The following is an 18,924-nucleotide window of genomic DNA, read 5'->3' as shown; positions in this document are numbered from 1 at the left end:
CAGCAGAATCGTCTTTTTCAAAGCGACCAAAGGAAAGTATACCGAAGGTGGGAGGAAACCGACCCTCGTGTGTCCGACGTGCGGCTACCGGATGCTACTGCCATGTCTGATTTCTGGCGTAGCATCTGGTCGGTGCCCGTTGAGCACACGGAGGGCGAGTGGATGACCGTTGTCGAACGTGAGTGCGAGAACATCGAGCCTATGGGGGCTATCACCATCAGCCCCGACGACGTAAGTTGTGCTACCCGTACGGCCCAGAACTGGAAAAGTCCTGGACCGGACGGATTGCACAACTTCTGGCTAAAATGGTTTCGATGCTCGCACTCGCGTTTGGCAACGCAATTTCAACAAGCCCTCGATCTTGGTTCTCTCCCACCTTCCCTAACAACTGGTGTTACTTTCCTGCTCTATAAGTCCGGTAGTACCACGGAAGCAAAAAACTACAGACCCATTACGTGCTTGCCTACACTTTACAAGCTCCTTACATCCATTTTGAGAGCAAAAATTAACGCGCATATTGTCGCTAACAACATTCTGGCTCCCGCTCAAAATGGATGTAGGGTTGGGTCCCGTGGTACTAAAGAGCTCCTCCTCATAGACATGACCATCTGCCAACAAGTTCGGCGGAACAGGGGAGCCATCTCGGCCGCTTGGATTGACTATAAGAAGGCCTATGATTCGGTGCCTCATTCATGGCTGGGAAGGGTATTGGAGCTGTATAAACTTGATGCAGCTTTAATATCCTTCCTGGCTGCATGTATGAGGCAGTGGACCACAGTCCTTCGTCAACCAGGAGGCAGGGATGACCCCCCTGGCCCGCAGGACTTCATAAGGATTGAGCGAGGAATATTCCAGGGTGACAGTTTGAGTCCATTATGGTTCTGCCTAGCTCTGAATCCCCTCAGCACGCTGCTGAAGGATTCTGGGCTAGGTTGCCGGCTTCGGAGAGAGGGTGAAGTCATCTCTCACCTTCTGTACATGGACGATCTCAAACTATTTGCACCGAACACCCAAGACCTGATGGTGCTATTGAAAACCACAGAAGTTTTCAGTACCGCCATCAGAATGGAGTTTGGTGTCGATAAGTGTGCGGTCATGCATGTACAGCGGGGGGAGGTTGTAAATTCAGAACATTTTCAACTTTCTGAGACGATGTCGTTCAGATCTATCTCTGAATCAGAAACCTATAAGTACCTTGGTATGTCACAGTCGTTGGGTATTGAGGATGTTGGCATTAGACGGTCGGTGAAGGAGTGCTTTTTCAGTCGGCTCACAAAAGTCCTTAAAAGTCTTTTGTCAGGAGGCAACAAAGTGCGCGCCTTTAACGCCTGGGTAATGCCTCTACTCACATACTCCTTTGGCATACTACGGTGGACCCAGACTGAGCTGGACGCCCTGGATCGGAGGGTCCGTTCACTGCTTACCACACATCGTATGTTACATCCGCGCTCGTCTGTTATGAGATTGTACATCCCACGGAAGTGCGGAGGTCGAGGCTTCCTAAACGCCAAAGATCTCCACAACCGTGAGGTGTACAATCTCAGGAATTACTTCCTTAACAACGAGTGTGGGATGCATCGTGATGTGGTGGCAGTTGACGGAAACCTCACGCCGCTCTCCTTGGCGAAAGAGAACTGGCGCAAACCTGTGGTACTAAGTACTGCGGACCGCAAGGCGGTATGGGAGAGCAAGCAGCTACACGGGCGGTTCTACAAGGCCCTCACGGGACCCGATGTAGACCTGCTCGCATCGGTGAACTGGTTACGATTCGGGGACCTCTTCGGAGAAACCGAGGGTTTTGCCTGTGCAATTGCGGACGAAGTTATGATGACGAACAACTACCGGAAATATATCCTGAAGGACGGTACGGTCGACATTTGTCGGGCATGCCGCCGTCCCGGAGAGTCACTCAGGCATATCATTTCCGGTTGTTCTCATCTTGCTAACGGCGAGTACCTGCACAGACATAATCTCGTAGCCAGGATTATTCACCAGCAACTTGCTCTTCAATACGGCCTTGTGGACCGCGAAGTACCGTACTACAAGTACTTGCCTGCGCCAGTTCTTGAAAATGGTCGTGCCACGCTCTATTGGGATCGATCTATTATCACTGACAGGACTATTGTAGCCAATAAGCCTGACATTGTGATAATAGATCGACCGCAACGCCGGGCCGTGCTCGTTGACATCACCATCCCCCATGATGAGAATCTCGTGAAAGCCGAGAAGGACAAGTCCAGTAAGTACCTAGACTTGGCTCACGAGATAACCGCCATGTGGGATGTTGATTCAACGATCATTGTTCCGATAGTCGTTTCAGCGAACGGTCTCATAGCGAAGAGTCTCGACCAACATCTTAAGAGACTCTCGCTAGGTGGCTGGATCAAGGGCCAGATGCAGAAGGCGGTGATCTTGGACACGGCGCGGATAGTCCGACGGTTCCTCTCTCTGCAGCCCTAACCACCGGCAGCTTGGGCCCTGCCCCGCTGCTGGCGGCACCCTAGGTTAGGTTTTTTATAATGTGTTTATATGTTTTTTATATTGTTTTGTATGTGTTTTTGTATTTTACTTTTATATTCATATTATAAAAGGCTTAACCTAAGAAGCAAAATAAATAAAGGAATAATAATAATAAGCCCCCAGGGCAGCTTGTGGCGAGCTGAATGGGAAGTGGCGTCCCTTGGGTCCCATGCCCCCGAGAGTCGATCAGATCCCTCCCTCCGGCTTGCCTTCATTGGCCGGCCAGAGTGAACACTGAGCAGGGGTCGCAGGACTCTCACCTCTGGCTTGCCTTAACCGGCCGTCCAGAGTGGGGTGCCAGAGCTATATGCTTGCAGGGTGGAAGTGAAATATGCATAAGACGCGAGTTGGCACAGTGGCTGTTTCGTACAGACTGGGTAGAAAGCGGCGCACACCTCTCCACACCCTGAGCCGCTCACGCTATGTTGTGCCCTTGTCGCTCCGTGCGAGCGGCCGTTTTCGGGGACCCATATAGTGAGTTGGCGAGTCACCACCTGCCTATTTTGTCATGTTTTGTAACATATGAGTAAGGCAGGTGCCATAGTTTTTCCAATAGCACCGGTTACGAATTCACTAGCAACTCAACATAATAGCCCGGTTTCTTTTTGTACCTTTATCTTACAATAGTTCTACACTAACCGGGGCTTGTCCTTGGGTGCATTACTATAGTGCGGACAGGGATAATCGCTGGTTTGTGTCACATTACATTTAGATTAAACTGTTCTAAAGGGCCACTGCGCTGTTGGCTTCGGCCCCACGTATGCCTTACAAAGGTCCGGGACCCCATGGTCCCGAGATATGTAAAGAACAAACATAATAATAATAAAATACTTTATTGCACTACTACAACGACAACAGCTAAACAAACAAATAAAGAACTTAAATAGTAGGTAACAACAGGCGGTCTTATCGCTAAAGAGCGATCTCTACCAGACAACCTTCAGACAGCGAGATAGTGGATAGAAAAGAGTTAAGGGCAGTGCAAATATAATTAAAAAAAAAATGTAAATACCTAACTCAATATAAACTAAAAGCAAGAAAATAAAAAATAAATATAAGATTATCAATAAAATAAACTACATACAATCGTGAAGCGATAAAAATAAACTACTTAAACCTACACAAACTACATAGATACATATTGAACATCCAAGCAAGAGAGAGTAACGACCAGGTAGCGCAAACAAAAAATGGGAAGAAGACTAAGGAAGAGATAAAAAGTGTTCCTTTAAACGTTTTTTAAAACTACTGTAAAAAAAAAACGAAACGTGTTTTAATGAAACTACTGTAAAAAAAAATTGTGCAAAAAATAAGAGACAAGTAAATACACCAGATTTATGGTAATGGCACAATATTATTATTATGTAGACATTATTATTACAGCTATTTGGACAGTAGCCATTTACCGAAGCTATTTTAGGAATGGTTTTCGTCTTAGTTGTAATGAATCGAAATTCAACAGAATATTCCAGTTGTAAAAAATATTTTTTGATGAATTTTTTCTTTTAATTTAATATTTATAAAACAAGAATGCTTGAAGGAATATACTTGTTACTATATGTTATGGATTCAGTTTATCAAGGATGAATTTTACCAATAAAACTCCAAACAGCAGCGTTTTCATAAAAATATGAACTCCAACAGCTGACGCGTACATTCTATTTTTCATTTTGTGACTCACTTTTAAACTCTTCATGTACACAAACAGCATGTTAGGAGTGAAGCGGTTCTCCTCTGGAACTTTGTCATTGAACTGTTGTCCTAAAGGAGTCTTGAAAGCTAGAAACTTTCCAGCAACAAGCCCTGATGCCTTACGAGGACACTTCAACCATCTATTTGGCAAAGGCCCGGGATCTCGGTACGACATTTTGACTTTATGAAAGGGTTATCACACAGGTGAATTAGTCCAAATTCAGTTTGGCACACATTTATGATAGAATGTGTTATTATTTTATGTATTTTTATTTTAAAGTAATTTTCCTCTACTCTACCATACAATTGGCATCGTAGGAGAACTGTCAATGTCGATTGACAGTTGTTTTGTTATGATGGGTTGCAAGCACAATTATTTCGAGCTCCCTAAGCTCCCTTTCATGTAATTGTGAGATTCATCTATTGAATTTAATTCTAATTTTATTGAATTAGTATAAAAATAGACAAAATCAGATAAAGTGTGAAACTTTATATGTAATTGTTATCTTCAAATATTATAATTTAAAGAAAATTGTACCCTGAGTACCCTGTTATTTTTACTTGGCAATATTGTGTTTGTTTTTCTATTGGCCATTTCGCTGCGGATACAAGTTAGTTTGCGTGATAAATTGTAAACAAACGATTGTTAGTTTATGGAAAAACAATTGAATTGGTATAAATAAATTGCTTGATTATATCATGGAATGAAGAAAGTAAGCATTTATTGATATTACAATATTTTAAACAATTTTGAGGTTATTAGGTTCGTTCAAAAACCTAAAAGTAACTTCTAAAATGTGCGATACATATTACAAGTATCATAAAAATATAAATTTCTTTCAGTGTTTTATTTTTTGCGTGTAGATAAATGAGAAATTAACAGTTGTTTTTGTCTTCAAGTTTATAGGATCTATGTTCCGAACGTCAATTCACTATTTTTAGCAGTTGATCAGGGGAGGCAATATAGAGATAAAAGATAAACATTGTCGTTTCATTCTAATCAACGTGAGATAAGTGAATTAGAAAGAGACAAATACTAAAAGCCATTCTTATGTTGGTTGCACTTGAAGTTGGTATTTGCCAAGAGCCTGCCATTTTGTAAGATAGAAGGGAGATAAAAAATAGTTTTATGGTGTTAAAATTTTACAAAAACTTCGTTGCCATTTATATTAAGGCCCAAAACAAATGTTTAAATGGACGCATCGTCCATTATAACTCAGGTGTCTCGGGATGACGAGCAATTAAACAATTATGGATCCGACAGAGGTAAATCTAAACCGAATTACACCTGTTACTGGCATCAAATTAGAGCGTATAGTGTTACCTATGGTGGTTTATAAATATTAGTGAATCGTGAGCGTTATTGAAGCGGTGGTTCATTGTGTGTTTCATTGTTGAAAGCGAGTCGTGCGTATGGAGTAGAGGTAAACAATTAGGATGGGTGGACGCAATAACATTCTATGGAGCAACCTTGGAAGCTTGTCTTACCTTACAGGAGTCCCACATATAAAATTTAGTTGTTGCTTCCGCGTGTGCTAGAGATGTTAAGAGGAGTTTTAACGCGATGGTTGTTTTAGGGTCATCCCCTGGCGGGCAGCACAGCGATGGTGATGGCACGCCAGTGTCGTCGACACCCCTGGGCAGTAAGAAGTCCGGGGGCGGCGGGTTCCTGCGGTCGCTCCTGTGCTGTTGGCGCGGCGGCCGCGGGAAGGGCCCCCCCGGCAATGGCACCAACAGTGTGGATGGTAGGGCTTCCCCGCCCCTGCTCATCATGGCAGACCATGCTCCCCGACCACTGTTACCACCAATTAGACACCAGGATATGCATAAAAAGTGTATGGTGATAGACCTGGATGAAACATTAGTGCACAGCTCTTTCAAGGTATGTTTACATTTTTTTATACTACAATGTATTATGATTGTTATTTACAGGATATGTTCTAATTCTATCCAAGTGTGATGTTTTGCAATTCATATCAAGGATCTTAAACATTTTAAAACTATGCAAAACAAGTCCAGATAATTTCACATGGACAGTAGTTGTCCAAACTACAATCTTATCTATAAACATCACTAGAAACATGCAAATCAAAAACTTCTTACCTGCTTTAAATAAATAAATAAAGATGTGAGATATTGGGGTAATCATATTTTTTCTGAATGGTCATTTAGTACTGTGACAGATTTATTCACTAAAAATAAAATAAGAAGTATCTAAAACATGGACATCTAAGAAATTATGTCACGGCTTTTAACAATATATGTATTTAAAAAATCTTTTGAATAAATAAATATTGGGGACACCTTACACAGATCAACTTAGCCCCAAACTAAGCAAAGCTTGTACAAACTGAATAAGTTGAGGTGTTTTGGTTTACTATACTAATTAAATTCACTAACTGGACCTCAACATCTGTCCTTTTTCAAAATTATGTCAATGATAGTTTCTGCTCGCAACATTTTCTGTCTTATGATGATGATTGAAAAACATATATTAACATTTTTTTCCAAACTTCAAACTACTACTTCATATAAATATGATCAGCGGTTTAGGCTTGTTGAGCTAATAGACAGACAACTACTTTTGCCTTCATAATATTAGTAGCAGTTCAATTTTTTATATTTCTCAACCACTTGTTTCATGGTGACTCAAACAATATTATCATTAAAACAATCATGACCAATTATCTCTGGCTGGAGATGATCCAGTGTTTTTTGTCCCTGTTGATTATACAAGATTTCTTTATGACAAAAACTGCAATGACCACTTTATGAAATGATTTAACATTATTTCTTTTATTTTTGCCTGTGTAAGTAATATTATTTATTGTGCGATTAAGATTTCATTGAATCCTAAGGGAATGTACTTGTGTTTATCATAAATATTAGTTATTGATTAATATTGAAATATTTCTGCATTTATAATCAAACCTTATGATTATGAACACAATATGCTTAAAAAAAATTTAAAGTGATAACATTTACCCCCTTATTCATAAACATTCACTAAACTTATCAAGCTGATAAAGTTCGTTTGTCCCTTTCTATCACACCAATACGTGGGAAGGGGAAAAACAAACTTTATCGGCTTGATAATTTTAGAGAATTATGAATAAGGGGTTAGTGTGTTAAAATTATCACAGTAATTCTCAATACTCCATACTTAGATGCTATTGTTGCTTAAAAACGCCCAGGTTTGAAAATTTTCCTGAAATTGAAATGTCAAAAAAAATTACAAAAGCAAATTGCCAGACTCGAAGAGCAGACCTATACTAATGCTTTAGTCTAATATTATGTATTATGTCCGATACCCACAGGTCCCATAACACAAGTTAGTATGGGATTGGGTTATCAATCGTCATGTCAATATGGGTATGGGTGGTTATACAATAAAGCTGTCTGCTATTACTTTATCTACTACACATTCTGATAGCTTGTGGTAAATGTGGTGAGATAATGACCATGCTATCTGACCACCTACTGGTGTCATAAATGTGGTTACATATAAGTACATCCATACTAATATTATAAATGGGGAAGTGTGTGTGTCTGTTTGTTTGTCCGGTCTTTCACGGCAAAACAGAGCGACGAATTGATGTGATTTTTTAAGTGGAGATTGTCTTGCCCACCATATACATTTAGGGCTATTGAAATTTAAACCAAATTATTGAATAAATAGGGGAGGTTTTCCTTTGTATCACGATTTAGGTAAAACATTTAAAAAAATAAGATATTGTTTGCCTATCCAGGCTTTTAATTCATAGTTTCCAAAAATTGGAATATGTCCTTTATAAATCACCTTGGTCAGGACGATGATAGTTGAAAGGATGGAGAGTGACATAGGCTTATTTTTGTCTCTTTCTAACCCCCCAATTTCCTAAAATGGGGGGTGGAAGTTTATATGGAGCATTCTGCAATTTTTTAATGTAACGCCGCGGGCGAAAGCTAGTACATGTCCAAACTGTAGCCTATATGTTCAAAAGGGGAAGGTAGAGTACAAGAACTAATATTACGTGACTATAGCCTACTTTCCTTTTATTCACATCAGCTTATTTTTAAGAACTGTCAATATGAATTTGATCTTTTACTAATATGGAATTCATATGAAATCATCAAAGTTCATCCTCAATTCCTCACTTTCTGGACACATGGCAAACCAAGAACAAACGGGCCTCTCTCTTGTTTTTGCCCAGAACATGCAAGTTGTAGAATGAGCTACCTTCTGAGGTGTTCCCCTTGCGCTATCACATGGGGTTGTTTAAGAAGCAGGTATTTAGGGTTCTCAAAGGTCGGCAACGCATAAGTGAATCCCTGATGTTGCTTATGTCCATGCGCGGCGATGACTGCTTCCCATCAGGCGGCTCGTCTGCTCGTTTGCTGCCTATTTCATAAAAAAAAGAAATCAAGTCGAGTGACATCACGGTCAACTCATTTACTTTATATATTTCAGATATTTCTAACTGATTTATTAAATAGAAATTGGATTTAAAAATAACTGCTGTCCATGATCTTACCTACAATGGTCTGATGCTTTATTTTGGGCATGATATAAAATATTTTTCCCCTCACTAGCTCGGAAACACGTGTTTTGTCCTTTAATACCAGCGGGTAAAAACGCATTTTATCCACTAGTGGGTAAAGTAATTTGACCTTGAATAAAGTCCAATTAACTGCTTTAAAATTGATAAAAAGTAGGTGATTCTAGTAATAAAGATGATTTACCACCTGTGGAACTACTGGAAGCAGTTATAAACGCATTTTTTGCGTTGTAGTTTCCTCGCTATAGTGAGGGGAAAAGTTTTGTGTTACACTCGGGTGCAAATGTATTTTACTTCTCGTGTGTTAAAAAACTCGCAAGTTCAGGATTCTATTGTCGAACCACTCGCTTCGCTCGTGGTTCAACTATAGAATCCTTTCACTTGCTCGTTTTTCAATTCCACACTCGGCGTTAAAATACAACTTTGCCCCCTTGTATAACAAATAACTATTATTTTAGTTACATTCAAGTTTGCTATTTAGTCTGTTTAAGAATGCCCAAAGACTATTAGAATTTAAAATTACACTGCCTCATTTTCTTCTCTTCAAGTCCCAGAAGTACATAGCAGACATAATGTAGATAACATTAGTGATTCAACATACACTACTACAGATGACTATTTACAATAACAAGCATACTGCCAGTGTGTGTTAGATAAACACCTAACTATAATACTATACTAACCTAGTATACGTGTGTGATATTGTTTTCAATATCTCGTATTTAAACTATACACGGACACGCGGTGTAACATGAGGGAACGGAATCATTTTAAGAGGATACGGTAGCGAAAAATGCTAAAATGGAAAGGAGCCCCCCTTTCAACTTGGGAATTTTAGTTAAATATACAAGTGTCATTAACTAGATTTATCGAAAAAAAATTGTCCATTAAGAACAACACAGTCAAAAGATATTTCAAAAAAATCTTTAAAATCGAGGTTCCACTCTCGACTCTTTCCTCCTTCAAAACTTAATCAATCGGAACGAAATTTGAGCATCTGAATAACAATGAAATAATCTATGTCGGACAGTTTTTTTTTTTGCGCCAAAATGAAAAAGGTCGTTTTGGAAATTTTTGGTTGGCTCTAGTCTTTAAAAAGCAGAATATCAAAAAAATCAAAACTGTCCGACACAGATAAAAATAATAACAATCTGTTGAAAAAAACATTGCTCTATCTTCAAAAACCAGGGAGAAAATAGTCGAGAGCGTTTGTATGGAGAATTGACCCCTAGTCCCCTACCGTATCGTCTTAACAGTTTATTCCTCATCATATTAGAAGAGTAAAATTTCATATAAACTTTTCTGTGCATCTCTCTCGTACTTGCATATTAGTGCGATTAAGTAATCTAACTTCACTAAGTAGTGAAGTTACCCAAACGCTAGCGAATATTTCAATGTCAATCTCGTGGCAAGGCCACTTTATCACACTGAACCCTCTACAATTATAATAGGAATATTCATTCAGTGATAATATTACTATTTTTAGCCTAAGTGACCGGCCACACCAGAGCGTCGCGTGTCTCGGGGCGCGCAACGGGCGTCCGCGCCACGCCGCTTCAGTGTAATTCAAAAAACGCCTCCTCAGTACATTTTGTATAGGAAAGACGTAAGACGCGCCCCAGGTGGCGTGGCGGCGCGCCTTACGTCCTTCCTATACAAAATGTACTGAGGAGACGCTTTTTGAATTACACTCAGGTGGCGTGGCGCGGACGCCCTTTGCGCGCCCCGAGACACGCGACGCATAAGTGGGAACGCTGCCTAACATCGTTTCTGCGACGCACCGTATATTTAACTAACATATTATTGATAATCAAGGCACTTCCTCATCTTGATACGGAAATATAATCATTGCTGAAACTGTAGCGATTTTGTCTACGACGCTCTTATTAATAGGAATAACGTCTAATATTCTATACTTCGCCGCGGCTGACACGTATTCTGAGTTCTGATGAAGGGTCAGCCGGCCAGCCGAAATGGCAATCGTTGACCCTAGACGCCGATCAAAACGCAGTCTGACTCTTTCGCGCCAATATACGGCAGGGCAGAGACAGAGATAGCGACTATATCGATAGTATCGTATGCGTTGGTTCATTTGGCTATGGCTACGTACCCAGGTTTCTGCTTAGGCCCACAAGACTCGGTCCCAGGGGGGCGAAGCAATCTTAACAATGATTTTCAGACGGAGAAGGAGCCCCCTAAATTACAATCGCCAACAGATACAGAGCGGACCAGGGGCTGATTTTTAGTCTCACGCGTTCGAATTCAGAAAATTGTCACTGAAAATAATAGGCAATTCACCGTTTTCAACCGGTATTTTAGTGACAGTGAGACAAAAATCGGCCCCCAGGTGCTCACAAACATCGGAACAAACCTCTTACATCGATTTTTAACCCCCGACGCAAAAACGATGGGGTGTTATATGTTTGACGTGTCTGTCTGTGTGTGTGTGTGTCTGTCTGTGGCATCGTAGCTCCGGAACGGATGAACCAATTTAGATTTAGTAAAGCTGAGTTAGTCGGGAGTGTTCTTAGTAGGGATGTTACGAATATTTGCATTCGCATTCGCATATGCGAATGATTCGCATTCTTTTAAACATTTGCATTGACATTCGCATTCGCTTCAAACGATGCGAATGTTTTGCGAATGCGAATGTGTGCAAGTCGCAGCTTGTTCCTCGCCCGCGCCGGCCGCTCCAATTGCTACTTGTCGACTGTCGACTCGCGCATGCGCCGATAGGTCAAATTCGTACGGCGTGAAGTTCGTACTCGGCATTTTGACCAATAGTAAGCATTTTAAATTTTTTACCTAGCGGGTTGTTGGTGATTGCTTGGTTTTTATTTTGGTTTTTTATGAAATTCAGCGATATTCGCATTCGCACATTCGCATTCTGAATATTCGCATTCGCGAATGTGACACATGCGACATTCGTGACATCCCTAGTTCTTAGCCATGTTTCATGAAAATCGGTCCACTAAGTCGGGGGTTTCATCAAAATTTTAATTTTGTTCTGTGGTTACTCGTATAGTTACATTGCGGGCTGTTGAGGTTACATACAATTTTGCACAGCTATCAAATACCGCAATGTAATAAAACCCGCGCCCTTATTTTCAGCGTTCACTAATTTTATTTATCTAGAATTACACTACATCCTATATCGTTGTGATTTGCTTTCAAAAATTACGAGGGTCATTTAGATACTCCATGGTCATTTGATCGATACTGGCCAAAAAATGGAACACTTGGAAATTCTTAGGATTCTTTTTTTTAATTAGTTTTTGTCTAAATAATTTTGGCGGGAATTTTCTGCAACAATGGAGCTTACTCGACTCATATGCGAGTTCTCGCACCGTCTAAACGGGCCCTTAAATTGCGAGCTCTACGTATCTAAAACTGGACCTGGGGGCCGATTTTTGAGTCTCACTGTCACTAAAATACCGGTTGAAAACGGTGAATTGCCTACTATTTTCAGTGACAATTTTCTGAATTCGAACGCCGTGAGACTCAAAAATCGGCCCCCTGTGCCATAGCATTTCGTATTTTTTATACTATGAGCAAATTTTTATTTCTTTAGTCGTCTTTGTCTTTCGCTGTTCTGATTAGTGTGAATTTCGCATTTTGTGTAAAATTCTTCAAATATTAGTCATGTTATATTAGGTATATTTGTAATTACGTATTATGTCGTGTTATCTTGTGGTATGCTTATCGTGGTTGCATTTGTTTAAACGCGTGGTTAGACGTGAATACTGATTATTGCGAATTTAAATTGACTGTGAAATTTCAATGTTAATAGTTTATCCCATTTGATGTTTGTTTTTGGCTATAAGCTGTTTAGGCAGTGATATTTCGATTCCCATATTTAGCTTAGATCATTCTTTTTTATTAAGTTGTTAAATTCGTCCCGTTTTGAGTTTGTCACCCCTTCATTCGTCACTTTCGTCAGTCTTCCTGCCTTTGTCACCCCTTCACTCGTCACTGACGAAAGTCTTACTAGTCATATGAGATCTCTGATCATATGAGTTGTTTGTCAACAAATTGACACTATGTATTCGTGATTCACGTAGCGTTGTAATTTTTTTTGTAATATATTTCGACAATCTATGGCCTGTGTGTACTGTATATGTGGGGCATTTTCAGAATTTGGGACCCAAAATTAGCGTAAGTCGTTAACAAAAATTACTCGCTGTCAGTTTTGTGACGATAATTAAGCATGAAATTTCAAAAAAATATTGTTTTTGTGTTATTTACATAAACTTTAAGCGATAATCTACATTCAGAACGTGATGAAAAAGCTAATTTTTAGACAGGTACGTTACGGCTATGCAACAATTTACGATTAGAGCCGTGTATTCGTGATATCTTTAGTATCTACTGCAATTACACCGTTTGTTGAAGCCGTCAACGGAGACAATCAACGCTCTATTAGTTTTTTGCCTTTTCCTTGGATAAATGCAACGTTGTCGCATTATTTCTTTATTCTGGAAAGAATATACTGACACTAGCTTTTTCCCGCGGTTTCGCTCGCGTTAGAAAGAGACAAAGAGTAGCCTGTCACTCTCCATCCCTTCAACTATCTCCGCTCAATGTCTCCGTCAATTCGTCGCTCCGTTTTGCCGTAAAAGACGGACATATAAACAGACACAGACTTTCCCATTTATAATATTAGCACAGAATATAGTACAAGTACAGAAGGCTCACTCCTTTGATGTTCACAAAATGCCGCCATTCAAAATTCTTACCTACATTAGCAAACTGACCGCACGCGAGCAGCCGACATTGAATTCTATTGCACCGCGCGAAGGTCGTCACCAGTGAACGGGCCGCAAACTCGCGGCCGCCGGCACGTACTTGTAGCGCGGCGATAGAATCGCGGAGTGAGCCGCCCCTGATATTAGTATGGATTCTGACCTATGTAAAAACTATTAATAGTAAAATAATATCTGGGTTCTATTTTAATATATCACGTCTTTAGATAAAAAAAAAACTCTTATAAATACAAAAACTAAAAAAAAAAAAAGACAAAAAACAAAAACTTTTTCTGGCCGAGAAACCCTGACACCTCAATCTATCTGCGTACATTAGACCGACCTCGTATAAATAATCGATAAAAAATAAATATACACTAACGCGAATTGCTCGTTTTTTCCGGGAAAACGTATCGATTTTTCAGAAAACCCCCAAATTTATTTCCGAGATCGCCGGTATAAATAAATAAAATAAATATACAAGAATTGCTCGTTTAAAAGTATAAGATTATAGCTATTATCAATATGTATTGCCTAAACCGAAACTTTAGCCACTGAAAGTATACTGTTACGCGCGACTTAAAGATTCGTCAGCTTTTAGAACGACTCATGAGTTTTACACCGAAATCTGCCAAAATCGATACTTCTATCTTAGACTTGATTGTATGATGTTTTTTGTGTTGTACATATGTTTTATGGACGCCGTGTACTCTAATATCATGAGTAAGAAGTCTAATGATTCATCCTAGTGACTCGCATGTCATAGGTTTTGAGTGGAACGAAAAGAAATCACCAAGAAAAGAGGGTTATAATAGTTTTTCCAACGATTGCCTACCTTATTATTTAATTAGTTTCCTTGTCACGTCCGTTTAGGTTTCCACTTTATTAGAAAACTCGATATTTCTAACTTAGTCTTATTTTATTATAAGCGTTGATAATTGTTCAGATAGTACAATAGTTAATTACTAGCCCTACGTCATACAGAAATGCACAATATCCATTTTATGAGATTAGATATGGGCAGCTGTGACTACACAACGTTCACTCAATAGGAAATAAAACAGGTCACTTAATACGAAAGTGTTCATAAGAACTTTTATTGAACTATCTATTTCATTGCACTTGAGTGTACTAAATGCAACACTTATCTGATTCCATGGACTCAGGTTTCCACTTTATTAGAAAACTCGATATTTCTAACTTAGTCTTGTTTTATTATAAGCGTTGATAATTGTTCAGGTACTATAATTAGTTAATTACTAGCCCTACGTCATACAGAAATGCATAATATCCGTTTTATGAGATTAGATATGGGCAGCTGTGACAACACAACGTTCACTCAATAGGAAATAAAACAGGTCACTTAATACGAAAGTGTTCATAAGAACTTTTATTGAACTATCAATTTCTTGCATTTGTCCTTCAAAACTTATCTATTCATGGACTCTGGCTTTGTAGCCGAAAATGGCATTTGCTACGACGCGAAACGCCACCGACACGCCAACGAATAGAACATAATAATGTGTCTGGCTCTGTCAAGTATTCTCGGGGGTGTGTCTGTCTCTGGAAGAGCGATAGAGATAGGTAGCTACGAAAGAGATACTATCGTGAGCGTTTGTGCATTCGGCTACGCACTGTAGTAAAAATGCTTTTTAGGTGTAAACCTGGCCCACCTTTAAAATTTCTTCATATTTTGGCCCCCAATGAAAAGTTTGCCCCTCACTGGTCTAAGTTGCGTTAACTAGGCCCCAAGTTTAATCGACCGGTCTGGCCTATAGTGCGTAGTTACCCTGCCCTCGTAGTCTTTCGAATCCTGGTACGTGCATTTATTTGTGTAATGCTCACAGATATTTGTTCCTGAGTCATTGATGTTTTTGTGTAAGTACAATAAGTATTTGTATATTATGTACATCGTTGTCTTGAGTACTCACAACACAAGTCTTCTTGAGCTTACCGTGGGACTAAGTCAATCTGTGTAAGAATGTCCTCTAATATTTATTTATTTATTATTTGTCTGACGTTGTCTACTGTCTACTTTGTGTTAGGTTCCATTTAGACGGTACTAGAACTCGCATACGGGTTTTATTACATTGCGGTATTTGATGGCTGTGCAAAATTGTATGTAGCCTCAACAGCCCGCAATGTAACTAAAATCGCATGCGAGTTCGTACGCCGTCTAAATCAGGCCTTACTATTGGCGTTGTCTATCTACGATTGTAACCTAAACCAAGTTTAATTCGGTAGCCAGTAGCCGCTGTGTAGGCGTTTATGTCGATTTCACTTTCTTCTTACAAAATAGACATTGTGAAGTCGCACCTCTCACTCTTAGCTTTTTAGGGCAGTTTACATTGTTGTTTGCTTTACATGGGAACTCTTCATTCAATTTGTTGTATTTTGGGCTTTAGTTTATCTTGTAATATGTGCTAGGCAAATTTTGCAGCCTGGATTGGCCCACTTCCTATTATTCAATTGAGCTGAAACTTCACATACATCCATACGTAGGTGTGTAGAAGGCAATGCAATATTAGGTATGGTAATCTTGAGCTGATCTGATGATGGACTTAAGAAGTGGCTGTAAAATAACGTGACCTTATTGTGTTTGGGCTTGTTCAAATAGTCACGGCAAGTAATAGTTGTCTATTACAACGGTTTTCAAACTTTTTAAATGATGGAACCCTTGTAAAGGGAAAAATTTGACGAAGCATCAAATAAAATATTGTGTTTGTTACCAAGAGGTCCAAAAGTACGATAAGAAGCGCGTTTTTTTTCGCTTATCTCAGTCACTTGTGGTCGGCGCAGCATGTCTTTCCTCTTCCATACATCCCTAATATCCCTATCACCCGTCATCTCATCATTAACTTACTTTCTATAGTAACTAACTTATACATTGGTGCCAATTCAATAAGCCCGGCCCGCATATCTTTAAAATCGTTATCATTATCAAATGCCACTGTCACTATATCTCGTATCTCGATGACCTTGTATGCACTTGATTGTGCTTTGTTATGATTTGGACATAATCTAATAACTCTCTGTATCTAGTTTCTAGTTCCGTTTATTTTAATTAATGTCCTTGATTATTATATAAAAAATGTTGTTACTCATCACTCGTGTTATTTTTCCAAATTGACCTAGGATGAGTTTACCTTTGTTGGCTAGGTGTTTTAAAACCACTTGTTATTTACATATTTTCCTTTTCTAAAGTGGGAGAAAAAAAGAGCAGTCCATTTTTTTTCTCCATTGTCTTTTTCTGTTTATCAGTCGTTAAAGGTAACCGTTATCTTGTCCGAAGATGAGTATGTCTGATAAGTGACCCTAGTATGTTGTCCTGCCCAGCAACAATCCGTTGTTCAAGGAATGCTTTAAACCATCTAATAGAATGCTTACCTGGAATCTACATGACTTAGTCAAGTCACCTACAAACAGCTGATGAGCAATTTACGTTTTTAATGCATTGTTCTTATTCTTACCATGTTCTTACTATCATCACTGTATCTGTTTTCCACACCTTTCAAATATTTCTTATATCTTTTACTCTGCAGTTCTAACGGGAGTTACCCCCTTCCTCGGTTCATGAAATATTTACCAAGAGCTTTGCAGATCTATTGATTTGTATCCGTCGACAACCTTTCTTTACTACGTATTTTCAAAGGTGCTTAACAAAAATACGTTTACCTCGAATTCGTGAATATAACAGACATTTGATATGTGTTTTGATACTTTGGATATGTTCGTCGGTGATTAAAACTTTTCCGATCGATAAAACTTTGTCGCGTGACTGGACTATGAAAGAAGCCACATTATAAGCACCGAGACGGACGTTAATTTCTAAAATGAATCCGGATCTAATGAGGTTTTCTCACTTTATTGCCAATTAAGTCGTCGTAAATTAATCTCTACATGATCATGAGTCTCTTCCTGAAGGCCATTAAAAATACATAATATACCAATACCGAACGGCAATCCAAAGATGTGGGTTCGAGTCCCATGTTGACCAGACTTGATCACTTTTGATTTTTTCATTGCGATTGCGATCTGCATTTATAATTTGCGATTTGTAATGTGGTACGTTCCACAATTAAAAAGGAAAAATCTGTATGTTTATAATTAAACATATAGATTATATATTGACATTGAATATACCAATACACCCGATACTGTAATTGAGCACATACTGAAACCCTTTCACACTAAACTGAACCTTCATATCTAAGATTACGAGACCATTTTGCGTTGATGCTGTGAACAATGTTTGCCGTACATGACCTCAGAAATATCGCGCCTCGTTTGGTGTAATAATGTTTAGCGTAAATTGAGTCAGGTATGCGTTGAGTTAGGCTGTCATATGACATGGTTAGGCCTCCGTAGATCCGGTTTGGACAATTACATACAATTATGTGCAGTTCATAAATATTTATACACAAAAATCTTCACACAATCCATTCCATTGCGAGGAAAAAATAGCCTGCTAATGTTATCAGCGTACTAAAGTTCTAGGTCATAGAATTTTCAGTATGTACAGTAAACCAATTGGAATCCTAGGCCACTGTAGAACCTCCTCACAGTAAGCTTCGAAGTGCAGACTTCTATGACAAATACAGCAATGGTGTCAATCAGACAGGGTTCCAGAGTGGCCTATTTTTATACTTGAAAAATCTGTTGTCCTGTTCCTTGATTTTCCCCTCGATGTGCATTTGCCCATCGTCTATATTTCAATTTGAAAATTAAAACGCAGTTTTTCGGTCTACGTCCGAAACATAAAGATTTTTCACGGTTGCAACCACAAAACAGTAGCTCCCAAACTGGTTATTTTTCACAATGCCGTTACGAGGTCTACAAAGTTCTTGAAAAACACTGTAAACCTTGCTTATACCATTTTAGCAGTAGATCTATTATCATATTCCTACAATGCAAGAGCAATAGATAATGTAGATAATATATCGCTTACAGTACGTATGGTACTGGGGACGCTATTGCTATGTCTTGTATGGGAACCCTGCATTTTATGATTAAGCACTGAGACTTGGCACAGTTGTTCATTGGGTGGCTCTGAGTAGATAAAGATCGGGAGGCATCGAGAGCCCCCCTTAATTTAGGAAGGAGGAGGGGGGGAAGGCTGGCGCCTCCGCGCTTCCTTTGAAACCATATTTCTCTAAAGTTATACAAAATAGGGCATGCGATATATCATTTTCGGATAAATGAAGGACGAGGAATTCATTTTTGGAACAAAAATAATGTATTTTAGAACAAAAATACAAAATAAAATGGGAAAATCTGAAAACGAGATTTTTTTTTATACATATTATTGCACATTTTATGAAAATTGTAATGGTTTTTTCTAAATAAAAAATATTATTTAATAGCTACATTTATCTAGTTTTAGAAAATGTATAATTTGTTATAGAAATATATTATACGACGAGTGATAAAAA

The 18,924-nt window shown here is 39.0% G+C and overlaps 2 protein-coding genes across 2 annotated transcripts in view; one reads left to right on the top strand and one right to left on the bottom strand.

The window, feature by feature from the left end:
• LOC125226836 (mRNA-capping enzyme) overlaps positions 1–4,541 on the bottom strand; it is a 28,440-nt gene extending 23,899 nt beyond the window's left edge. The window contains exon 1 of the mRNA XM_048130962.1: positions 4,202–4,541. Within this exon, the coding sequence (XP_047986919.1) occupies positions 4,202–4,387 (186 nt within the window). The 5' untranslated portion in view covers positions 4,388–4,541. The remainder of the gene's footprint in view (positions 1–4,201) is intronic.
• Positions 4,542–5,298: 757 nt separating this feature from the next.
• The window catches only part of LOC125227260 (carboxy-terminal domain RNA polymerase II polypeptide A small phosphatase 1), a 48,647-nt gene continuing 35,021 nt past the window's right edge, over positions 5,299–18,924 (top strand). The window contains exons 1-2 of the mRNA XM_048131520.1: positions 5,299–5,478; positions 5,790–6,094. Of these exons, the coding sequence (XP_047987477.1) occupies positions 5,406–5,478; positions 5,790–6,094 (378 nt within the window). The 5' untranslated portion in view covers positions 5,299–5,405. The remainder of the gene's footprint in view (positions 5,479–5,789; positions 6,095–18,924) is intronic.

This window comes from Leguminivora glycinivorella, chromosome 6, assembly GCF_023078275.1.
Source record: "Leguminivora glycinivorella isolate SPB_JAAS2020 chromosome 6, LegGlyc_1.1, whole genome shotgun sequence".
NCBI lineage: Eukaryota > Metazoa > Arthropoda > Insecta > Lepidoptera > Tortricidae > Leguminivora > Leguminivora glycinivorella.
The sequence above is the reverse complement of the archived record's forward strand: the minus strand, read 5'-3'. Positions and strand labels throughout refer to the sequence as shown.